This window comes from Salvelinus alpinus, chromosome 14 (assembly GCF_045679555.1).
Source record: "Salvelinus alpinus chromosome 14, SLU_Salpinus.1, whole genome shotgun sequence".
Lineage (NCBI taxonomy): Eukaryota > Metazoa > Chordata > Actinopteri > Salmoniformes > Salmonidae > Salvelinus > Salvelinus alpinus.
Window position 1 is genome coordinate 6,871,366 of NC_092099.1, and position 26,439 is coordinate 6,897,804.

At 43.8% G+C, this 26,439-nt stretch overlaps 1 protein-coding gene across 2 annotated transcripts in view; it reads right to left on the reverse strand.

Moving 5' to 3' along the window:
- The window catches only part of tbc1d4 (TBC1 domain family, member 4), a 248,987-nt gene that overhangs the window by 192,525 nt on the left and 30,023 nt on the right, over positions 1 to 26,439 (reverse strand). For both annotated transcript variants that reach the window (XM_071341978.1, XM_071341976.1), the window contains exons 2-9: positions 17,207 to 17,335; positions 16,709 to 16,958; positions 15,987 to 16,234; positions 7,115 to 7,204; positions 5,790 to 5,894; positions 4,239 to 4,371; positions 1,741 to 1,832; positions 914 to 1,024 (exon numbers count right to left, since the gene is read on the reverse strand). In XM_071341978.1, coding sequence (XP_071198079.1) covers positions 914 to 1,024; positions 1,741 to 1,832; positions 4,239 to 4,371; positions 5,790 to 5,894; positions 7,115 to 7,204; positions 15,987 to 16,234; positions 16,709 to 16,958; positions 17,207 to 17,335 — 1,158 coding nt within the window. The remainder of the gene's footprint in view (positions 1 to 913; positions 1,025 to 1,740; positions 1,833 to 4,238; positions 4,372 to 5,789; positions 5,895 to 7,114; positions 7,205 to 15,986; positions 16,235 to 16,708; positions 16,959 to 17,206; positions 17,336 to 26,439) is intronic.

A 26,439-nucleotide genomic window follows, 5' to 3' on the forward strand; every position in this document is an offset into this window, starting at 1 on the left:
GAGGTTAAAGAGGTATTTTATTGTCCTCAGCACAAGGTGCCCTGTGAAATGATAATGCTGTTTAATCAGCTTCTTGATATGCTAACATTGTCAGGTAGATGGATTACCTTGGCAAATTATAAATGCTTATTAATTAACAGGGATGTAAACAAATATGTGCAAAATATTTGAGAGAAGTAAGCTTTTTGTGCATATGGAAAATGTTTGGGATTTTTTATTTCAGCTCCTGAAACATGGGACCAACACTTTACATGTTGCGTTTATATTTTTGTTCAGTGCAGTAAGCAAGCAGGGATGTAGTAGTAAAATAAAGATGGGTGAACACTGAACGCCGGTCAAATAACTTGACCGCTAGTAAACCACCGCAAAAAAATGTACACTCGACTGGGGAATTGAATACTACCATCGGAGTGTGTTTATGCTCCTCTACATCCCTGTATCAGCACAGAGGCAGTAAAAGCAAGACAAGAGGTCTGTAGCGGTTTAACTTCTAGAAGTCTCCTAGAGCCCTGAGAGTGAGCTCCCTAGAAGAGGGTTTGAGGTTTCATGTTTTGTCTCAATATACTGCCTGAACATGGAGGACTCCATTCAACTGACTGTGCTCTCCACTGCTGTTAACAAACCGGGAAAAGGCCACGGAGAGCTGGTCATAAACTTTCATAGGCCACTGTGAGTCAGAAAGTGGGTGACAGTGATTGACAGGAAAGTAAGAGAGGCAGGGAGAGAAGAGAGATCGAGCAAGACAGAACAAGAGAGTGAGTGAGACGGAAAGAGAGAGAGAGAGATGGGGTTAAACAGGATGTGCTGTTGTCTCCCACACTATAGTTGAAACTATGGAGCTCAAATGGGACCGCTGATTGACAGACAGGTTGGCCCTATAGGCAGGTCTATAGTACAAGTGAGGGAATAGTACCAGTTGGGCCTCTCCGATGTGGAGGTGGGATTTCTGCTTGGTTCCACATAGCTGGCGGAGGTGGAGAATCACCAGCTCATTCTCTTCCTGGTCCGAGACAGGCTTCATCCTCTATAGGGACGAATACGCATTTCATTAAATCCATCCATCAATCAGCCAAATGTATTTATAAGTCCCTTTTTTTTTTTTACATCAGCAGTTTTTACAAAGTGATTTTACATTAACTCGGCATAGACTCCAAAGAGCAAAGCAAAAGCGAGAGAGAAAACAAAATCCCAAGAAGCAAAAAACCAAGGGAGTAGCCTGGCTCAGAGGGGTGACCCAATCTGTTCTGGCTGGGCCACTACTCATTGCTGTCATTGGTGCCTGTCTATCTATATTTAATCTATTGGTGTCATTGAATACAATATAAATAGATACATTTTATAAATGGGGTTGTTAAAGCTACTAGCAGTTGGAGCCTGTAAATATATCGACTGCTCCATTTTGTCAAAGATAGAGCTCTAAAGATACGGTAGATATTAAAGATACGATTTCTATTATCGCTCCTCTCATTCTTTACATGGAGGATCTGGTTTAGAAACATAGTACTATTAATTGTCAAAACTGATTCTAAGAACAATCATTATCTTCAGTCTCACAGTCCGTATCAGACCTAGGTTCAAATACTTATTGAAATCTTTCAGATTTAGCCTGCCTGGAGTTCCCAGAAGGGCAAGGTTTGCAACTATTCTAATGGTCAATTGTGCCAGACAAGCTCATCGAAGCACCTATAAAGTATTTGAAATGATTTTTAAACGGTATTTGAGTCTAGGTCTGGTCCTTACCTGAACTCGCTCAAAGATGTCGACCTGTTCGTTGTCAGTCAGTTGAGAGAGGTACTTCTGGATGGCCAGCTTGGCCCTGGGAGGATACAGACCTGGATTCACACACACAGGAATCAAATTAATTGTCATTAAGCCCACCCCAAAAAAAAAATAAGACTGGGAAGAGGAGAATTGAACAGAGCACACAACCAACTGGGTTGACTGATGGTGAGATATGCAAAGACAGTGTTTTCAAACTCAAAATTTGGAGCTACTTTTTCCTAAGAAGCTGAGGTAGAAAAATGATCTGACTCAAAAGTGATTCAAACTGCAAACCCTACTGATTTGACAGAGAAGCCGAGATGAAGTGTGTGTGGGAGTCTTTTCTTCTCATTTGATAACATGAAGGTTGAATAAATGGTTATGCATTGCTTATGAATGGTTTATGACTGCGGCATTAAGTCCTCCTGTAGGTACCCTTCAAGTAAAAATGACCTTTCCAATCTGTATTTGGAAAGATAATTGATTTAGCTTTTATTGTCTCCTTCCCCTGTGCTGTAATTTTGTTATTTTGAAAGCAAAAAAAAAGCTGTCTTCAAAAAAGTGTTCGCACCCCTTGACTTATTCCACATGTTGTTGTATTACAGCCTGCGATTGTGTGTCACAAGCCTACACACAATATCCCATGATGTTAAAGTGGAATTATGTTTTTAGATTATATATTTTTTCCCCAAAAACCGAAAGCTGAAATGTCAATAAGTTTCAACTCCTTTGTTATGGCAAGCATGAATCGCATTATAAGCTGCATGGACTCTCTGGGTGCAATAATAGAGTTTAACATGATTTTTGAATGACTACCTCATCTCTGTACCAACCACACACATACAATTATATGTAAGGTCCCTCAGTCGAGCAGTGCCTTGCAAAGAAGGGCACCTATTGGTAGATGGGTAAAAAAATATTTTAAAAAGCAGACTGTGGCAGACGGCAGGAAGAAGTAAGGGGAGTGGTTATTGAAGGGAGATATCTTGGCTCCACCCCCGAGGCTTATATGGACTTCCTGCCCCAACGAGGCGAGCCTGTGGATCATTAAGCCAGAGAGTACTTGGGGATAAAAGAGGAAGCGGCCTGCACAAAGGGGCAGAGAACGGAGAGGGAAGCGTGTGTTAAGAGAGATACATATCTGTGTGATTATACAGTGTGATATGGACTGTCTGAATACCCCCACTGTGTACCGAACCGGTTTGGCTGAGGACCCGAGTTTAAGGATTAACCCTGGAGAACGGAACAGACAAAGAGAACGGATTGTGGACTGTGAAATGGCTGGTGAATTCCCCCCTTTTCCCCAGTGTGCAAAACTCCCTAATATACTCCCCATTTGCATTCTAGTTGTGCTCCTTGTGCATGTTTGGTTATTGAAACCCCACACCCTTGAACCTGCTACATGACAGTGAATATCCCTTTGAGCGTGGTGTAGTTATTAATTACACTTTGGATGGTGTATCAATACACCCAGTAACTACAAAGATACAGGCTTGCTTCCAAGCTCTGATGCCGGAGAGGAAGGAAACCACTCAGGGATTTCACCATGAGGCCAATGGTGACTTTAAAACAGTTAGAGTTTAATTGCTGATAGGAGAACTACAACATTGTAGTTACTCCATAAGACTAACCTAAATTAGTTAAAGAAGGAAGTCTACATATTCCAAAACATGCATCCTGTTAGCAAGGCACTAAAGCAAAACTGAAACAAATTAGAAATTAATGTTAAGTCCTGAATACAATCCGGTATGTTTGGGGCAAATCAAACAACACATCACTGAGTACTACTCTTTGTATTTTCAAGCATGGTGGTGGCTGTATTATGTTATGGGTATGCTCAACATTGGCAAGGACTAGGGAGCTTTTTAGGATAAAAATAAATGGAATAGAGCTAAGAACAGCCAAAAGCCTAGAGGAAAACATGGTTCAATCTGCTTTCCAACAGCCACTGGGAGACAAATTCACCTTTCAGCAGGACAATAACCTAAAACACAAGGCCAAATGAACACAGGAGTTGCTTACCAAGACGACATTGAATGTTCCTGAGTGGCCTAGTTACAGTTTTGACTTAAATCAGCTTGAAAATCTATGGCAAGACATGAAAATGGCTTTCAAGCAATGATCAACAACCAACTTCACAGAGCTTGAAGAAATTTTAAAAGAATAATGTGCAAATATTGTACAATCCAGGTGTGCAAAGCTCTTAGAGACTTATCCAGAAAGACTCACATCTGTAATCACTGCCAAAGGCGATTCGAACATGGGGTTGAATACTTATCTAATCAAGATACAGTATATTAGTGTGTTAGAATTTTTCTTCCACTTTGACAGAGTATTTTGTGTAGATCACTGACAAAAAAAATACAATTAAATCAATTTTAATCCCAACTTGTGACACAACAAAATGTGGAAAAAAAGTCAAGGGGTATGAATACTTTCTGAAGGCACTGTAATAGATCCGGTAGACAGTGGCGTACCCTCAATCCTCTCGCAGAGTTTGTGCAGGTCGTGCATAGGGCAGGCCTCGCACAGCTTGACCTGTGTCTTGGCGCTCTGCAGAGCTGCTGCCGTACTGAAGGCCTGCTTCAGAGTAAGCATCACCTCATCCACCTATAGGCAAACACACACACACACACAGCAGTCTAACTCCACTTACAGTAAACAACAATTTGGATTCCTAGCACTCCACAGAACCCTTCCTCCAGGCTATTTCAGAACCCAATACATTATGACCAATGTTTTGTGATACTGGTAGGCCTATAGTAGATGTAGATGTGCATTACAGCTTTAGTTAAACATTTTGACATAGCCCAGGTATATAATAGCAACAATTCAAACACATTATGTGGCCCAAGCAGGAAGCAACCTCACAACCATGCTAAAATGGTTCTCCATCTCCAGATTGTGAATGTGCCCTTCTGTAAGACCCATGATTGAAATATTCAACCAATCAACACCTTCTCTCTGGACCCTAATTAGCTACATCGAGTGTGTTGCTGCAGGGTTGGATCAAAACTCTGCACATGGGGAACCCTGCTCTAATGAACTGAGCCATTGGAACCACAAGGAGTCAGGGACCAATTTGAATTTGGATTTATTATGGATCCCAATTAGCTGTTGCAAAGCCAGCAGCTACTCTTCCTGGAGTCCGGCAAAATTAAGGCAGTTAAACCATTTTGAAAACATTACAATACATTCATCACAGATTTCACAACACACTAAGTGTGTGCCCTCAGGCTCCAACTCCACTACAACATATCTCCAAAGCAAAATCCATGTGTACGTGTGTATAGTGCGTATGTTATCGTGTGTGTACGCATGTGTCTCTGCCTATTTTCCTAAGTCCTTCTTTGTGGCACCTGACCACACTATTGAACAGTAGTCCAAGTGCGACAAAACTAGAGCCTGTAGGACCTGCCTTGTTGACAGGGCTGTTAAGAAGGCAGAGTAGCGCATATTATGGACAATGACAGTTTACAATCCAGGGTTACTCCAAGCAGTTTAGTCACCTCAACTTAATCAATTTCCACATTATTTAATACAAGATTTAGTTGAGGTTTCGGGTTTAGTGAATGATTTGTCCCAAATACAATGCCTTTAGTTTTTGAAATATTTAGCGGTAACTTATTCCTTGCCACCCATTCTAAAACTAACTGCAGCTCTTTGTTAATTGTTGCTGTCATTTCAGTCGCTGTAGTAGCTGACGTGTATAGTGTTGAGTCATCCGCATACATAGACACTCTGGCTTTACTCAAAACCAGTGGCATGTCGTTAGTAAAGATTGAAAAAAGTAAGGGGCCTAGACAGCTGCCCTGGGGAATTCCTGATTCTACCTGGATTATATTTGAGAGGCTTCCATTAAAAGAACACCCTCTGTGTTCTGTTAGACAGGTAACTCTTTATCCACAATATAGCAGGGGATGTAAAGCCATAACACATACATTTTGTCCAGCAGCAGACTATGATTGATAATGTCAAATGAGATGTACACAGGGAGTGTGCAGTGGGAGGAGCTAGCCGATACTCACCAGGGATTCGCTGGCACACTGGAAGACGTAGCACACATACTGGCTCGGACCAGTCTCCCCCGGGTCGCGAAAGATAAACCCAAAGTGGTCCGTCTTGTTTATACCCTGAGCAAACCGCACAATACAATCAAATATCATGATGCGCTGCAATACAGACGATACACTACATTGATACAGTTTAAGTATAGAATTCATTGGTAGTTTATACAGCACAGTATATGTTTGAGAGACTGGTTGGAGAGAGGTTTCTCAACCTTCTATAAATCAATTTAATCCCCTAATACAACATCGTGTGCAAATGGAGAAAGACGTCAGCAATGCTATGTAACGTAGCCTTTGTGGACTGAGTGGCTGTCCCTGGTTTAAACAATAATTAGCTGGAATGTATTAGGCTATAAACATCAAGTACAAACAATAACACAAGAGCATTATCTTTCCCTAAAATATGGCAGATGGCATATACTGTTATTTTATTGTTTTAAGGGACTCCCTTCAAGCAATTGTTTTACTAACCTTTGATAGGAATGGATTTCTGAACTTTAAATGTTATTAATCATTAGTTGTAATAGAGACCTGGGGGGTGCCATAGCCGAGGGGCTACACCAGAAGTTAATGGTTATCTGTAGGAGGACAGTATATAGTGGGTGCTATTAAGCTTGGAATGTACTGAGTGTAGGGAAAGCGATCACATGTGGCAGGCATTGATAAGGGGAGAGGGCCATGGATTAGTTATGAAGGGGGCCGAGGTTAGGTCACGTTAAGGGAGAAAGAAAAGTTTATCACTTAGTTTCCTGCCGAGCAATAAAGATACAATGTCTGTACAGATGTGTAGGAGGAGACTCAGCCTAGGATAATGGGGATAAAGGGATAAATATCAGCGCTTGTGTGAACAGTGTCTTTGTCTAATGCAGCTGTATTGATCCTCTGGAAAGAATAAACTTGGTTAAGCTTTCATATTGTCCGTTGAGTTTTTACTCTGAGAATTAGAACCTAACACCTTTTTCCGTGACGTGTCAAAAGACTCAATTTTTTAAATCATATTAGTAGGACTACTAGCTAAGTAAATCCTTGCCAATGAAAAGATGAAAGACTGAGCCGAAGTAATGTGCATTTGTAATAAAATACTAAGAAATGATCCTCTGACAATGCAAGCCCCCAAACTAACACATTTTTTTATTCATGAAGTAGGCATGTTCAAGAACGAGTTAAGTTTGGGTAATTTGCACCTGTGAAAAGCTCTGTAGCATTGGGATAAGATGAGGTGGATGAATGTGAATGTAAACACGGAACACAGTAGAGTGAAACACAAACCCAGGTTTACCAACCTGAGAGCAGGACGAGATGTCTTTGAATCTCTTTTCCAGCACCACCGTCTTACTGTCTGGACTGATCAGGTTCACCTCGAAGCGTCCGACCTGAAAAACAAGCACACAAACACACACACTAATGAGGAATTTGACCTTGATACATTGATCAAGTAGGCTTCTTTAGAAGAGTAGAAAGTAGGCTTGGGCGAAATACTGTATACCAGGGTATTCGGGAAAAAAGCCATTGAATGGTTTTTCAATACTGTCAAAACTATATTTGAAGTTTCTCAAAAATGAGATTATTTGTAGCTACTTTTCAAGTTAACACCTGTAGTAAACTTGGGCAATACGTTAGGAGATAAAGCAGATTGCGTTCTTCATTTCACCTGTCACATTATTTTGCATTAAGAAGCTTACTGTTGTTCCCCAGAACAGTTAAATTCTTTGTGATAGGGGGCAGCATTTTCACTTTTGGATGAATTGCGTGCCTATAGTGAACTGCCTCGTACTCTGTCCCAGGTGCTAATATATGCTCTATTCTCTAGGATAGGGGGCAGCATTTTCACGTTTGGATGAAAAGCATACCCAAATTCAACTGCCAGCTACTCATCCCCAGAAGATAAGATATGCATATTGATAGTAGATTTGGATAGAAAACACTCTGAAGTTTCTAAAACGGTTTGAATGATGTCTGTGAGTATAACAGAACTCATATGGCAGGCAAAAACCTGAGAGGAAATCCAAACAGGAAGTGAGAATTCTGAGGCTGGTCGATGTTCAACTCATCGCCTATTCAATTCCCTGTAAGATATGGATCTGTTTGCACTTCCTACGCCTTCCACTAGATGTCAACAGTCTGTAGAATGTGGAATGAAGCCTCTACTGTGATGTTGAGCCAGATGGGAGGTGTTTCAGTCATTGGTCTGGCAGAATGCGCGTTCCAAACGATATCGTCTTGCTTTCCATAACTTCTAGAGACACAAAGGAATTCTCCGGTTGGAACGTTATTGGATAGTTATGATAACAACATCCTGAAGATTGATTCTCTACTTAGTTTGACCAGTTTATTCGACCTGTTATATAACTTTTTGAAGTTTTCGTCCGAGTTCGCCTGCATCTGCGCACTAAACATGCTAGCAAAAGTAGCTACTTAGACATACGTAATGGACATTATCGAACAAAACAACGATTTATTGTGGAACTAGGGTTCCTGGCAGTGCATTCTGATGAAGATCATCAAAGATAAGGGAATATTTATGATGTAATTTCGTATTTCTGTTGACTCCAACATGGCGGAGAAATGTTGTTATATCTGAGCGCCGTCTCAGATTATTGCATGGTGTGCTTTTTCCGTAAAGTTTTTTTGAAATCTGACACAGCGGTTGAATTAAGAACAAGTGTATCTTTAATTCTATGTAAAACATGTATCTTTCATCAAAGTTTATGATAAGTATTTCTGTTATTTGACGTGGCTCTGCAATTTCTCCGGATATTTTGGAGGCATTTCTGAACATGGCTCCAATGTAAACCGAGATTTGTGGATATAAATATGCACATTATCGAACAAAACATAAAGGTATTGTGTAACATGATGTCCTATGAGTGTCATCTGATGAAGATCATCAAAGGTTAGTGATTAATTTTCTCTATTTCTGCTTTTTGTGACTACTATCTTTGGCTGGAAAAATGGCTATGTTTTTCTGTGGCTATGTACTGAGCTAACATAATCGTTTGGTGTGCTTTCGCGGGAAATCCTTTTTGAAATCAGACATGTTGGCTGGATTCACAACATGTGTAGCTTTAATTTGGTGTCTTTCATGTGTGATTTCATGAAAGATAGATTTTTATAAGTAATATATTTGAATTTGGCGCGCTACATTTTATCTGGCTTTTGGCCAAGTGGGACGCTACCGTCCCACGTATCCCAGAGAAGTTAAGGTGGTCACGTGTTCGTTGTAAAGAGCACAATGGGATAGTCCATAGCGCTCTATACATAAATCGTTGAGTCTCTGTTGTGCGGCGCACATTAGGTAATGAAGTTACACTTGTATGCAATTCACTACTGAATATTTGCCATTAGATATCTTCTAATGGCTTTCTGCCATGTTTTAGAAGTCAAAGAGCTCCGTTATCAGAGTTCTGTACTACTGCCATTTGTTTCCCTGTCCTTCCTACTAGCATTTTTTTTCTTCTCCGTTTCTTCTCCGTGTACACATGCATGCTTTTCCAGAAGGAAGAGCAGCATCACAACTTTGTTCATTTGCACAATCTTTCATTCACTTTCGCGTGTAAATGTCCACACTCAACTAAAATGACATTCGGTAGCTATTAACTATGCTTATAACTTTATGAGCTAGATTTGCGTATCTGTGCAATTAGTTTGTTCGTTTTCACTCGTTAACATTTAGCTAACAGCGTTTGTGTAATTTCGCTATTACTTGTGCAAATTCTTTGTTAGCATTTTGGTAATAGATCAACTATGGGCTTTTTTTTGTGCCCCCTTGTGTGTTATGCTGGTAATACCTTCATCCCGGGATGGCAGAATAATTGTATGACGGTATGAAAATCTGGATCCTGCCTAAAGCCTAATAGAAAGCAAGTCCACAATGTCTTATGATGGGTATCTCATGATAGGCCTATTCGTGGAAATTTGTCATCTTTCCCTCAGACACACACAGTAAAAAAAAAGTCTGCACAAATAATTTCCCCTAAAATTGACTGCCACAAACCACATTTCCATCCACAGTTTTTATATGGGTAAAGTCATACCTTATATAAAAAAAAGTAATGACAGCTGTGATGGAAATTTCTGTAAAATGTTATAAATGCCGACAGATAATTTGTTCAGTCGACATGGTGTGATCTTTTTGTGTCGGTAAATATTGAAATAATAACCATCATATTGACGTAAACTTGGAGTCACGTGATGATAAGGTGTGTGATCCTCCCACTACGGTTCGGGCAATCATGCCGTTTATTTGTGTTTTATCTGTCGGCTCTGTGCTTTAACTCAGGATCTGTGTGTAGTTAATCCGACCCTCTCTGCCTAGCCGTCGCCATTTTTACCTGCTGCTGCTGTGTTAACTGACTAGCTGCTGTTATCTCACCTGTTGTTTTAGCTAGCTCTCCCAATCAAGACCTGCAATCACTTTATGCCTTATTGTATGTCTCCCTCAAATATCAATATGCCTTGCATACTGTTGTTCAGGCTAGTTATCATTGTTTTGGTTTGCAATGGACCCCGTAGTTCCACTCTCCGTACCTCCGATACCTCCTTTGTCCCACCCCCCACACATGCGGTGACCTCACCCATTGAGACCAGCATGTCCAGAGATACAACCTCTCTTATCATCACCCAGTGCCTGGGCTTGCCTCCGCTGTACCCACGCCCCACCATACCCCTGTCTGCACATTATGCCCAGAATCTATTCTACCACGCCCATAAATCTGCTCCTTTTATTCTTTGTCCCCAACGCTCTAGGCGACCAGTTTTGATAGCCTTTAGCCGCACCCTCATCCTACTACTCCTCTGTTCCTCGGGTGATGTGGAGGTAAACCCAGGCCCTGCATGTCCCCAGTCACCCTCATTTGTTGACTTCTGTGATCGAAAAAGCCTTGGCCTCATGCATGTCAACATCAGAAGCCTCCTCCCTAAGTTTGCCTTACTCACCGCTTTAGCACACTCTGCCAACCCTGATGTCCTTGCCGTGTCCGAATCCTGGCTTAGGAAGGCCACCAAAAATTCTGAGATTTCCATACCCAACTATAACACTTTCCGTCAAGATAGAACTGCCAAAGGGGGAGGAGATGCAATCTACTGCAGAGATAGCCTGCAAAGTTCTGTCATACTTTCCAGGTCTATGCCCAAACAGTTCGAACTTCTAATTTTAAAAATTAATCTCTCCAGAAATAAGTCTCTCACTGTTGCCGCCTGCTACCGACCCCCCTCAGCTCCCAGCTGTGCCCTGGACACCATCTGTGAATTGATCGCTCCCCATCTAGCTTCAGAGTTTGTTCTGTTAGGTGACCTAAACTGGGATATGCTTAACACCCCGGCAGTCCTACAATCCAAGCTTGATGCCCTCAATCTCACACAAATCATCAAGGAACCCACCAGGTACAACCCTAAATCCGTAAACATGGGCACCCTAATAGACATTATCCTGACCAACCTGCCCTCCAAATACACCTCTGCTGTCTTCAATCAAGATCTCAGTGATCACTGCCTCATTGCCTGTATCCGCCACGGGTCCGCGGTCAAACGACCACCCCTCATCACTGTCAAACGCTCCCTAAAACACTTCTGCGAGCAGGCCTTTCTAATCGACCTGGCCCGGGTACCCTGGAAGGATATTGACCTCATCCCGTCAGTTGAGGATGCCTGGTCATTCTTTAAATGTTACTTCCTCACCATATTAGACAAGCATGCTCCGTTCAAAAAATGCAGAACCAAGAACAGATATAGCCCTTGGTTCACTCCAGACCTGACTGCCCTCGACCAGCACAAAAACATCCTGTGGCGAACTGCAATAGCATCGAAGAGCCCCCGCGATATGCAACTGTTCAGGGAAGTCAGGAACCAATACACGCAGTCAGTCAGGAAAGCAAAGGCCAGCTTTTTCAAGCAGAAATTTGCATCCTGTAGCTCTAACTCCAAAAAGTTCTGGGATACTGTAAAGTCCATGGAGAACAAGAGCACCTCCTCCCAGCTGCCCACTGCACTGAGGCTAGGTAACACGGTCACCACCGATAAATCCGTGATAATCGAAGACTTCAACAAGCATTTCTCAATGGCTGGCCATGCCTTCCTCCTGGCGACTCCAACCTTGGCCAACAGCCCCGCCCCCTCCGCTGCTACTCGCCCAAGCCTCCCCAGCTTCTCCTTTACCCAAATCCAGATAGCAGATGTTCTGAAAGAGCTGGAAAACCTGGACCCATACAAATCAGCTGGGCTTGACAATCTGGACCCCCTATTTCTGAAACTGTCCGCCGCCATTGTCGCACCCCCTATCACCAGCCTGTTCAACCTCTCCTTCGTATCATCTGAGATCCCCAAGGATTGGAAAGCTGCCGCGGTCATCCCCCTTTTCAAAGGGGGAGACACCCTGGACCCAAACTGTTACAGACCTATATCCATCCTGCCCTGCCTATCTAAGGTCTTCGAAAGCCAAGTCAACAAACAGATCACTGACCATCTCGAATCCCACCGTACCTTCTCCGCTGTGCAATCCGGTTTCCGAGCCGGTCATGGGTGCACCTCAGCCACGCTCAAGGTACTAAACGATATCATAACCGCCATCGATAAAAGACATTACTGTGCAGCCGTCTTCATCGACCTGGCCAAGGCTTTCGACTCTGTCAATCACCATATTCTTATCGGCAGACTCAGTAGCCTCGGTTTTTCTAATGACTGCCTTGCCTGGTTCACCAACTACTTTGCAGACAGAGTTCAGTGTGTCAAATCGGAGGGCATGTTGTCCGGTCCTCTGGCAGTCTCTATGGGGGTACCACAGGGTTCAATTCTCGGGCCGACTCTTTTCTCTGTATACATCAATGATGTTGCTCTTGCTGCGGGCGATTCCCTGATCCACCTCTACGCAGACGACACCATTCTATATACTTCCGGCCCTTCCTTGGACACTGTACTATCTAACCTCCAAACGAGCTTCAATGCCATACAACACTCCTTCCGTGGCCTCCAACTGCTCTTAAATGCTAGTAAAACCAAATGCATGCTTTTCAACCGTTCGCTGCCTGCACCCGCACGCCCGACTAGCATCACCACCCTGGACGGTTCCGACCTAGAATATGTGGACATCTATAAGTACCTAGGTGTCTGGCTAGACTGCAAACTCTCCTTCCAGACTCATATCAAACATCTCCAATCCAAAATCAAAGCAAGAATCGGCTTTCTATTCCGCAACAAAGCCTCCTTCACTCACGCCGCCAAACTTACCCTAGTAAAACTGACTATCCTACCGATCCTCGACTTCGGCGATGTCATCTACAAAATAGCTTCCAATACTCTACTCAGCAAACTGGATGCAGTTTATCACAGTGCCATTCGTTTTGTTACTAAAGCACCTTATACGACCCACCACTGCGACCTGTATGCCCTAGTCGGCTGGCCCTCGCTACATGTTCGTCGTCAGACCCACTGGCTCCAGGTCATCTACAAGGCTATGCTAGGTAAAGTGCCGCCTTATCTCAGTTCACTGGTCACGATGGCTACACCCACCCGCAACACGCGCTCCAGCAGGTGTATCTCACTGATCATCCCTAAAGCCAAAACCTCATTTGGACGCCTTTCCTTCCAGTTCTCTGCTGCCTGCGACTGGAACGAATTGCAAAAATCTCTGAAGTTGCAGACTTTTATCTCCCTCAACAACTTTAAAAATCTGCTATCCGAGCAGCTAACCGATCGCTGCAGCTGTACATAGTCCATCTGTAAACTACCCACCCAATTTACCTACCTCACCCCCCATACTGCTTTTATTTATTTACCTTTCTGCTCTTTTGCACACCAGTATCTCTTCTTGCACATGATCATCTGATGATTTATCACTCCAGTGTTAATCTGCTAAATTGTAATTATTCGATTTGTTGCCTACCTCATGCCTTTTGCACACATTGTATATAGATTCTCTTTTTTTTTTCTACCATGTTATTGACTTGTTTATTGTTTACTCCATGTGTAACTCTGTGTTGTCTGTTCACACTGCTATGCTTTATCTTGGCCAGGTCGCAGTTGCAAATGAGAACTTGTTCTCAACTAGCCTACCTGGTTAAATAAAGGTGAAATAAAAATAAATAAAATAAATTAGGCTACAGATGAAATAAATGATGATGAACTTCACAGGGTGGTGAAAGTGCATGGTGATCTTGATGCTCCTTTCCAATAAATATCGAGGGTCTTATTCTGGTGAAATGATGATCGATGCTTGACTGCCGTTTGACAAGTAAAAATATGCTCGCTCTTATCCACAACATCATAATGTAGAGTAGCCTACTCGTACTGTATCTGCGAGCTGTTGGCTAGAGCGCACGTGCCAAGACGTATTCAAATAAATTACTATAAAAATCAAACTTTCATTAAATCACACATGAAAGAAACCAAATTAAAGCTACACTGGTTGTGAATCCAGCCAACATGTCAGAATTCAAATAGGCTTTTCGGCGAAAGCAAACGATGCTATTATCTGAGGATAGCACCATAGTAAACAGAGAGAGAAGCATATTTCAACCCTGCAGGCGCGACACAAAACGCAGAAATAAAAATATAATTCATGCCTTACCTTTGACGAGCTTCTGTTGTTGGCACTCCAAAATGTCCCATAAACATCACAAATGGTCCTTTTGTTCGATTAATTCCGTCGATATATATCCAAAATGTCCATTTATTTGGCGCGTTTGATCCAGAAAAACACCGGTTCCAACTTGTGAAACGTTACAAAATATCTCAAAAGTTACCTGTAAACTTTGCCAAAACATTTCAAACTACTTTTGTAATTCAACTTTAGGTATTTTTTTACGTAAATAATTTATTAAATTGAAGACGGGATGATCTGTGTTCAATACAGGATTAAAACAAACTGTAGCTAGCCTTCTGGTCATGCGCCTCTAACAAACAGGACACAACAAGTGACCCTGATTCAAAATGGCCGTACTTCTTCATTACACAAAGGAAAAACCCTCAACCAATTTCTAAAGACTGTTGACATCCAGTGGAAGCGGTAGGAACTGCAAGAAGGTCAATTAGAAATCTGTATTCCCAATGAAAATCCATTGAAAAGAGAGTGACCTCCAAAAAAAAACATCTGCATGGTTTGTCCTCGGGGTTTCGCCTGCTAAATAAGTTATGTTATACTCACAGACATGATTCAAACAGTTTTAGAAACGTCAGAGTGTTTTCTATCTAAATCTACTAACAATATGCGTATCTTATCTTCTGGGGATGAGTAGCTGGCAGTTGAATTTGGGTATGCTTTTCATCCAAACGTGAAAATGCTGCCCCCTATGCTAGAGAAGTTAACTTAAGAAAAAAATATATTTGTCACAACCCTAACTGTAACACAGTTCCCTCCCTGATAACTTGTGAGCAAATGTTGCAGCACATGTTCCAGTTTGTGAGTGTTGTTGAGAAAGCTTCCAGACCCAAGGAGACCTCTCCCACTCCCTCCCCCTCTCTCCCTACATGCCATGTCCCATCTTCCTGTGAGTGACTGAATGTAGTCAGCTGGTAGTAGAGCTGTATGGTGAGAGCATCAACACCTGAAGGACCTAGCTACCTAAAAGCACAGGCTAACTCAAAGAACACAGCAACTTTGACTTGGAAGAGTATAAGTCAACAACTTCTCCGGGCCATAGTACTAGGGCTGTAGTGTATTCCTATATACTATCACAACTATTTGATATTCCTGTACTACAATACTGTATGTTACTACTATATATTACATGGTACTCCTGAGTGTGCATATTCTTTTACTGGTTCATCCTCAATGGTTTGGGATAGAAAGGGTGAGAGTTACACGACATGGACAAAAGTATGTAGACACCTGCTCGTCGAACATCTCATTCCAAAATCATTGGCATTAACAGCTAGTGCTGTTATTGTGAAGTGGAAACGTCTAGGAGCAACAACGGCTTAGCAAGTATCCGCAGCAATGTTCCAGCATCTAGTGGAAAGCCTTCCCAGAAGAGTGAAGGCTGTTATAGCAGCAAAGGGGGGACCAACTCCATATTAATGCCAATGATTTTGGAATGAGATGTTCGACGAGCAGGTGTCTACATACTTTTGGCCATGTAGTGTACCTACCCCATACATTTAAAAGCATTCTAAGACCTAGTCAAGAGCCCTACTACTGTATCCAAATATAAACCCAGCCTGCACCTGGAAGAGCATGGTGCGGTTTTTGTCGGCGTCTGAGGGCTGGACGTTGTTGGGGGCACTGGCGTGGCGCCGGCGTGGCGGGGCGGCTTTGAGCGCACCCTCTAGGGGCCTCCGCTGCAGACTGCCCGCCAGGCTGCTGCAACGCGTCCGGAACTCCTGCTGCTCCTCGAAACCAGAGTCCTCCAGGATGCACTCGGGGAAGGACCCCCGCAGGCTGCCCAAGCTGGGGCTGCTGGACATGATCTTCCCTGGGAGACATAAGAACGAGTCAATACCCTCTAGGCCTTCAACCGCACTCCCCCAAAACACACAAACACAGGCTCCCCAGACATGCCCTTCACTACGGAGAAGACACAAGGACGAGTCATACACTAGACTATTGGTCCAATGCCACATTTCTATTCACAGGGCTCTTGTTAAAAATAATTAATTGGACATCAACACCTGTCCATCACATGTTCCAAATAGCTGCAAAATCTGTGAAACAACATCCTCAACTTCATACCATTTGCGGAAAATGGGACATGGAATGATGTGTTTCACTACAACTTAGCCTAGAACATCAGTTTTCAACTACAAAAGGGGATTTTAAGGAAAGTTATGCTTGAAGGTCATATTTGAATTTATTTTTGATCAATCTAGCATGTTCTGGGTGGTACATTTCAGCAACAAGCTGCCCTCATCAAGAATTGTTTGGACACTTTACTGGGAGAGGTCCTTACCTCCAGAACCTCCTCTGTTAGTGACCTCATCCACCTCCAGCCCCTCAGGTTCCTCCAGCCCCTCACTGCGGGTGGTTGAGGAGAGGGGGTCTCCGTCATCCCCCATCATGAACTCCACGGGGGCGCTTTCTGTGGATCCCCGCTGGTCATTCAGGAGGCGCAGGTGCTTGCGCTCCAATTCATGCTGGCGGAACTTGTTGATGCAGTCATCAATGAGGGTGGAGGGAGCCTTCTTGTGGCCGATAGTCACCTTTGATTGATTGATACAATGACTGGTTGATTTCATCTACTTGATCTATTACACAAACAATGTCAATTACGCATACAAATACAGTCATATCTGTTTTAGGGAGCTTAGCTCTCACATATGATTAAGATAATTCAGTCATCCCAAACACATACCTACATAAAGATACTGTATAGGGCTTTGATTCAGGTCAAATGATTGATGATAAACACACAGTAAGGTTGAAAATGGATGTGGTAGTGGTCCTTTACCTTGCCACAGTAGAGCACTTCAAACTTCTGGGAGTTATAGAAGGCCTCTTCAGGATCCCGCTTGGGCTTGGAGTCCTCCTTCAGGGCAGACTTTGACACCGCACGGATACTACTGATCACTTCTGGTACCTGGAGAGGGAGGGAGGGAGGAGAGAGAAATATGAAGGATATGGAGGGAGAAATGAGAAGAGGGGTGGGAGGAGGGTAGAAAGGGAAGAAAGTGTAAATGGTGAAATGAGTGAGATATAGATGTAATTAATGCAATAGTTTGTGAGTGGGAAACATACACTATAATTCAAAATTGACATGTTGAAATATAATAATTTTAAAATGCGCTAATTTCCCTAAATCAAATTTAATTTGTCACATGCGCTGAATACAACAGTGAAATGCTTACTTACATGCAATAAACCAGCAATGCAGTTCAAGAAATGAAGGAAAATATTTACTAAATAAACATAAAAAGTAACACAATGAAATAACAATAACGAGGCTATATACAGTGGGTACCGGTACCGAGTCAATGTGCGGGGGTACAGGTTAGTCAAGGTAATTTGTACATGTATGTAGGGGTAAAGTGACTATGCATAGATAATAAACAGCAAGTAGCAGCAATGTAAAAACAACGAGTGTGGGGGGGTCAATGTAAATAGTCCGGGTGGCCATTTCATTTGTATTTGTATTTGTATTTATTATGGATCCCCAGCAGCTACTCTTCCTGGGGTCTGTCAAAATTCAATTGTATTTTTTATTTTACTGGGATCGGTCCCCCCCCCCCCCCCTCCCGCGGTACGGTTGCGCTAATGTGACTAGCATGAGGTTGTAAGTAACAAGAAAAATTCCCAGGAAATAGACATATCTGATCTGGGCAGAATGCTTAAATTCTTGTTAATCTAACTGCACAAGTTACAGTCGCTATTACAGTGAAAGCATACCATGCTATTGTTTGAGGAGAGTGCACAATTAGGCACATTTGGACAGTCTTGAAACAACATTTTGAACAGATATACAATGGTTCATTGGATCAGTCTAAAACTTTGCACAAACTTCTGCCATCTATTGGCCATAATCTAAATTGCGCCTGGGCTGGAATAATACATTATAGCCTTTCTCTTGCATTTCAAAGATGATGGTACAAAAAAAATACAAAAAACGCATGTTATTTTCTTTGTGTTATCTTTTACCAGATCTAATGTGCTATATTCTCCTACATTAATTTCACATTTCCACAAACTTCAAAGTGTTTCCTTTCAAATGGTATCAAGAATATGAATATCCTTGATTCAGGTCATGAGCAACATAGATTTGGGTATGTCATTTATTTATTTTTATTATCATTATAATATTATAATATTTTTTTATCCCCTTTTTTTATCCCCATTTTTTTATCCCCTTTTCTCCCCAATTTGTGGTATCCAATCGCTAGTAATTACTATCTTGTCTCATCGCTACAACTCCCGTACGGGCTCGGGAGAGACGAAGGTCGAAAACAACGCGTCCTCCGAAGCACAACCCAACCAAGCCGCACTGCTTCTTAACACAGCGTGCCTCCAACCCGGAAGCCAGCCGCACCAATGTGTCGGAGGAAACACCGTGCACCTGGCCCCCTTGGTTAGCGCGCACTGCGCCCGGCCCGCCACAGGAGTCGCTGGAGCGCGATGAGACAAGGATATCCCTACCGGCCAAACCCTCCCTAACCCGGACGACGCTAGCCCAATTGTGCGTCGCCCCACAGACCTCCCGGTCGCGGCCGGCTGCGACAGAGCCTGGGCGCGAACCCAGAGACTCTGGTGGCGCAGCTAGCACTGCGATGCAGTGCCCTAGACCACTGCGCCACCCGGGAGGCCTGGGTATGTCATTTTAAGCGAAAATGTAAAAAAAGGTTTGGATCCTTAAGACTACACATTCATAACACACTAAGTCTGTGCCCTCAGGCCCCTACTCCACTACCACATATCTACAACACAAAATCCATGTGTACGTGTGTATGTTCTGTGTGTGTATGCATGTGTCTTCGCCTATGTTTGTGTTGCTTCATAGTCCCCTATGTTCCATAAGGTGTATTTGTATGTGGAATAGAGTTCCATGTAGTCATGGTGCTATGTAGTACTGTGTGCCTCCCATAGTCTGTTCTTGACTTGGGGACTGTGAAGACACCTCTGGTGGCATGTCTTGTGGGGTATGCATGGGTGTCTGAGCTGTGTGCTAGTCGTTTAAGTAGCCTTTTGGACCTAGACTTGGTGCTCCGGTACTGCTTGCAGTAGCTGAGAGAACAGTCCATGACTTGGGTGATTCTTTGATAATTTTTTGGGCCTTCCTCTGACACCGCCTAGTATATACAGTGGGGAGAACAAGTATTTGATACACTGCCGATTTTGCAGATTTTCCTACTTACAAAGCATGTAGAGGTCTGTAATTTTTATCATAGGTACACTTCAACTGTGAGAGACGGAATCTAAAACAAAAATCCAGAAAATCACATTGTGTGATTTTTAAATAATTAATTTGCATTTTATTGCATGACATAAGTATTTGATACATCAGAAAAGCAGAACTTAATATTTGGTACAGAAACCTTTGTTTGCAATTACAGAGCTCATACGTTTCCTGTAGTTCTTGACCATGTTTGCACACACTGCAGCAGGGATTTTGGCCCACTCCTCCATACAGACCTTCCCCAGATCCTTCAGGTTTCGGGGCTGTCGCTGGGCAATACGGACTTTCAGCTCCCTCCAAAGATTTTCTATTGGGTTCAGGTCTGGAGACTGGCTAGACCACTCCAGGACCTTGAGATGCTTCTTACGGAGCCACTCCTTAGTTGCCCTGGCTGTGTGTTTCGTTTCGTTGTCATGCTGGAAGACCCAGCCACGACCCATCTTCAATGCTCTTACTGAGGGAAGGAGGTTGTTGGCCAAGATCTTGCGATACATGGCCCCATCCATCCTCCCCTCAATACGGTGCATTCGTCCTGACCCCTTTGCAGAAAAGCATCCCCAAAGAATGATGTTTCCACCTCCATGCTTCACGGTTGGGATGGGTTCTTGGGGTTGTACTCATCATCCTTCTTCCTCCAAACACGGCGAGTGGAGTTTAGACCAAAAAGCTCTATTTTTGTCTCATCAGACCACACTACCTTCTCCTATTCCTCCTCTGGATCATCCAGATGGTCATTGGCAAACTTCAGACGGGCCTGGACATGCGCTGGCTTGAGCAGGGGGACCTTGCATGCGCTGCAGGATTTTAATCCATGATGGCGTAGTGTGTTACTAATGGTTTTCTTTGAGACTGTGGTCCCAGCTCTCTTCAGGTCATTGACCAGGTCCTGCTGTGTAGTTCTGGGCTGATCCCTCACCTTCCTCATGATCATTGATGCCCCACGAGGTGAGATCTTGCATGGAGCTCCAGACCGAGGGTGATTGACCGTCATCTTGAACTTCTTCCATTTTCTAATAATTGCGCCAACAGTTGTTGCCTTCTCACCAAGCTGCTTGCCTATTGTCCTGTAGCCCATCCCAGCCTTGTGCAGGTCTACAATTTTATCCCTGATGTCCTTACACAGCTCTCTGGTCTTGGCCATTGTGGAGAGGTTGGAGTCTGTTTGATTGAGTGTGTGGACAGGTGTCTTTTATACAGGTAACGAGTTCAAACAGGTGCAGTTAATACAGGTAATGAGTGGAGAACAGGAGGGCTTCTTAAAGAAAAACTAACAGGTCTGTGAGAGCCGGAATTCTTACTGGTTGGTAGGTGATCAAATACTTATGTCATGTAATAAAATGCAAATTAATTACTTAAAAATCATACAATGTGATTTTCTGGATTTTTGTTTTAGATTCCGTCTCTCACAGTTGAAGTGTACCTATGATAAAAATTACAGACCTCTACATGCTTTGTAAGTAGGAAAATCGGCAAAATCGGCAGTGTATCAAATACTTGTTCTCCCCACTGTATGTCTTGGATGGCAGGAAGCTTGGCCCCAGTGATGTATTGGGCCGTACGCACTACCCTCCGTAGCAGTTGCCATACCAGGCATTGATGCAACCGGTCAGGATGCGCTCGATGGTGGAGCTGTATAACTTTTTGAGGACATGGGGACCCATACCAAATCTATTCAGTCTCCTGATGGTTAAAAGGTGTTGTCTGCCGTCTTCACAACTGTCTTGGTGTGTTCGGACCATGATAGTTTGTTGGTGATGTTGACACCAAGGAACTTGAAACTCTCGACCCGCTCCACTACAGCCACGTCGATGTAAAATGGGGGCCTGTTCGGCCCTCCTTTTCCTGTAGTCCACGATCTTGCAAACGTTGTTGTCCTGGCACCACACGGCCACGTCTCTGACCTCCTCCCTATAGGCTGTCTCGTCATTGTCGGTGATCAGGCCTACCACTGTTGTTTGGTCAGTAAACTCAATAATGGTGTTGGGAGTTGTGCTTGGCCACGCAGTCGTGGGTGAACAGGGAGTACAGAAGGGGATTGAGGACGCACCCGAGGTGCCTCCGTGTTCAGGATCAGCGTGGCATATGTGTTGTTGCCTACCCTTATCACCTTGGGCCGGCCCGTCAGGAAGTCCAGGAACCAGTTGAAGAGGGAGGTGTTTAGTCCCATGGTCCTTAGCTTAGTGATGAGCTTTGTGCACACTATGGTGTTGAACACTGAGCTGTAGTCAATGAGCAGTTTTCTCACATAGGTGTTCCTTTTGTCCAGCTGGGAAGGGGCAGTGTGGAGTGTGATTGAGATTGCGTCATCTGTGGATCTGTTGGGGCGGTATGCGAATTGGAGTGGGTCTAGGGTTTCCGGGATGATGGGGTTGTTGTGAGCCATGACCAGCTTTTCATAGCACTTCATGTCTACCGACGTAAGTGCTAAGTCATTTAATCAAATCAAAGTTTGTCACGTGAGCCGAATACAAGAGGTGTAGACCTTACAGAGAAATGTTTACTTACAGGCTCTAACCAATAGTGCAAAAAAGGTATTAGGTGAACAACAGGTAAGTAAATATATAAAAACAACAGTAAAAAGACAGTGAAAAATAACAGTAGCGAGGCTACATACAGACACCGGTTAGTCGGGCTGATTGAGGTAGTATGTACATGTAGATACGGTTAAAGTGACTATGCATATATGATGAACAGAGAGTAGCAGTAGCGTAAAAGAGGGGTTGGCGGGTGGTGGATGGCGGGACACAATGCAGATAGCCCGGTTAGCCAATGTGCGGGAGCACTGGTTGGTCGGACAATTTGAGGTAGTATGTACATGAATGTATAGTTAAAGTGACTATGCATATATGATAAACAGAGTGTTGCAGCAGCGTAAAAGAGGGGTTGGGGGGCACACAATGCAAATAGTCCGGGTAGCCATTTGATTACATGTTCAGGAGTCTTATGGCTTGGAGGTAAAAACTGTTGAGTCCTAGACTTGGCACTCCGGTACCACTTGCCATGCGGTAGTAGAGAGAACAGTCTATGACTTGGAGGCTGGGGTTTTTGACAATTTTAAGGTCCTTCCTCTGACACCACCTGGTGTAGACTTCCTGGATGGCAGGCAACTTAGCCCCAGTGATGTACTGGGCCGTACACACTACCCTCTGAACTGCCTTGCGGTCGGGGGCCGAGCAATTGCCTTACCAGGCAGTGATGCAACCAGTCAGGATGCTCTCGATGTTGCAGCTGTAGAACCTTTTGAGGATCTCAGGAAACTAAAAAGATTTGTCATGGATCCTAAGGGGGAATAGGCTTTGTCATGCCCTCTTCACGACTGTCTTGGTGTGTTTGGACCATTCTAGTTTGTTGGTGATGTGGACACCAAGGAACTTGAAGCTCTCAACCTGCTCCACCACAGCCCCGTCGATGAGAATGGGGGCGTGCTTGGTCCTCCTTTTCCTGTAGTCCACAATCATCTCCTTAGTCTTGGTTACGTTGAGGGATAGGTTGTTATTCTGGCACCATCCGGCCAGGTCTCTGACCTCCTCCCTATAGGCTGTCTCGTCGTGTTCGGTGATCAGGCTTACCACTGTTGTGTCGTCTGCAAACTTAATGATAGTGTTGGAGTCGTGCCTGGCTATGCAGTCGTGGGTGAACAGGGAGTACAGAAGGGGACTGAGCACGCACCCCTGGGGCTCCAGTGTTGAGGATCAGCGTGGCAGATGTGTTGCTACATACCCTCACCACCTGGGGGCGGCCCGTCAGGAAGTCCAGGATCCAGTTGCAGATGGAGGTGTTTAGTCCCAGGATCCTTAGCTTAGTGATGAGCTTTGAGGGTACTATGGTGTTGAATGCTGAGCTGTAGTCAATGAATAGCATTCTCACATAGGTGTTCCTTTTGTACAGGTGGGAAAGGGCAGTGTGGAGTGCAATAGAGATTGCATCATCTGTGGATCTGTTTGGGCGGTATGCAAATTGGAGTGGGTCTAGGGTTTCTGGTATAATGGTGTTGTGAGCCCTTACCAGCCTTTCAAAGCACTTCATGGCTGTGAGTGCTTCGGGTCTGTAGTCATTTAGGCAGGTTGCGTTCGTGTTCTTGGAAACAGGGAGCATGGTGGTCTGCTTGAAACAGTAGGTATTACAGACTCAGTCAGGGAGAGGCTGGCAATGTCAGTGAAGATACTTGCAAGTTGGTCCGTGCATGCTCGGAGTACACGACCTGGTAATCCATCTGGCCCTGCGGCCTTGGTCACCATAGCAGCACACACCTGCAGCACGCGCTCCAGAAGGTATATTTCACTGGTCACCCCCAAAGCCAATTCCCCCTTTCGGCCACCTTTCCTTCCAGTTCTCTGCTGACAATGACTGGAACGAACTGCAAAAATCACTGAAGCTGGAGACTCATATCTCCCTCACTAGCTTTAAGCACCAGTTGTCAGAGCAGCTCACAGATCATTGCACCTGTACATAGCCAATCTGTAAATAGCCTACCTCATCACCATATTGTTATTTATTTTATTATTTTGCTCCTTTGCACCCCAGTACTGATACTTGCACAATCATCTCCTGCACATCTATCAACCCATTGTTTAATTTGCCGTATTGTAATAATTTTGCCACTATGGCCTATTTATTGCCTCACCCACCTTATCCTAAGTCATTTGCACACACTATATATAGACTTTCTCCATTGTATTATTGATTGTATGTTTGTTTATTCCATGTGTAACTCTGTGTTGTTGTTTGTGTCGCACTGCTTTGCTTTATCTTGGCCAGGTCACAGTTGTAAATGAGAACTTCTTCTCAACTGGCCTACCTGGTTAAATAAAGAAAAAAAGAAAAAAAAAAAAAGAAAAGAAAAGAAAAAAATATATAGTTCTAGCAAATTGGTTAGGACATCTACTTGAGCATGACAAGTTTTTCCAAAAATTGTTTACAGACAGATTATTTCACTTATAATTCATAATTCAGTTTCCATACACTAAGTTGACTGTGCCTTTAAACAGCTTGGAAAACTCCAGAAAATTATGTCATGGCTTTAGAAGCTTCCGATAGGCTAATTGACATCATTTGAGTCAATTGGAGGTGTACCTGTGGATGTATTTCAAGGCCTACCTTCAAACTCAGTGCCTCTATGCTTGACATCATGGGGAAATCAAAAGAAATCTGCCAATACCTCCACAAGTCTGGTTCATCCTTGGGAGCAATTTCCAAACGCCTAAAAGGTACCACATTCATAGGTACAAACAATAGTAAGCAAGTATAAACACCATGGGACCACACATCCATCATACCGCTCAGGAAGGAGACGCATTCTGTCTCCTAGAGATGAACGTACTTTGCTGCGAAAAGTGCAAATCAATCCCAGAACAACAGCAAATGACCTTGTGAGATGCTGGAGGAAACAGGTACAAAAGCATCTATTTCCACCGTAAAACGAGTCCTATAATCGACATAACCTGAAAGGCCGCTCAGCAAAGAAGAAGCCACTGCTCCAAAACCGCCACAAAAAAAGCCAGACCACAGTTTGCAACTGCACATGGGGACAAAGATCGTACTTTTTGGAGAAATGTCCACTGGTCTGATGAAACAAAAATAGAACTGTTTGGCCATAATGACCATCGTTATGTTTGGAGGAAAAAGGGGGATGCTTGCAAGCCGAAGAACACCATCCTTGAAGCACGGGGGTGGCAGCATCATGTTGTGGGGTTGCTTTGCTGCAGGAGGGACTGGAGCACATCACAAAATAGATGGCATCATGAGGCAGGAAAATGATGTGGATATATTGAAGCAACATCTCAAGACATCAGTCAGGAAGTTTAAGCTTGGTAGCAAATGGGTCTTCCAAATGGACAATGACCCCAAGCATACTTCCAAGTTGTGGCAAAATGACTTAAGGACAATAAAGTCAAGGTATTGGAGTGGCCATCATAAAGCCCAGGGCCTCCCGGGTGGCGCAGTGGTCTAGGGCACTGCATCGCAGCGCTAGCTGCACCACCAGAGTCTCTGGGTTCGCGCCCAGGCTCTGTCGCAGCCGGCCGCGACCGGGAGGTCCGTGGGGAGACGCACAATTGGCCTAGCGTCGTCCGGGTTAGGGAGGGTTTGGCCGGTAGGGATATCCTTGTCTCATCGCGCTCCAGCGACTCCTGTGGCGGGCCGGGCGCAGTGCGTGCTAGCCAAGGGGGCCAGGTGCACGGTGTTTCCTCCGACACATTGGTGCGGCTGGCTTCCGGGTTGGAGGCGCTGGCTTCCGGCTTGGTTGGGTTGTACTTCGGCTTTCGACCTTCGTCTCTCCCGAGCCCGTACGGGAGTTGTAGCGATGAGACAAGATAGTAATTACTAGCGATTGGATACCACGAAAATTGGGGAGAAAAGGGGGGTAACATTTAAAAAATTTAAAAATAATAAGGCCCTGACCTCAATCCTATAGAACATTTGTGGGCAGAACTGAAAAAGGGTGTGCAAGCAAGGAGGCCAACAAACCTGACTCAGTTACACCAGCTCTGTCAGGAGGAATGGGCCAAAATTCACCCAACTTATTGTGGGAAGCTTGTGGAAGGCTACCCGAAACGTTTGACCCAAGTTAAACAATTTAAAGGCAATGCTACCAAATACTAATTGAGTGCATGTAAACTTCTGACCCACTAGGAATGTGATGAAAGAAATAAAAGCTGAAATAAATCATTCTTTCTACTATTATTCTGACATTTCACATTCTTAAAATAAAGTGGTGATCCTAACTGACCTAAGACAGGGAAGTTTTACTAGGATTAAATGTCAGGAATTGTGAAAAACTGAGTTTAAATGCATTTGGC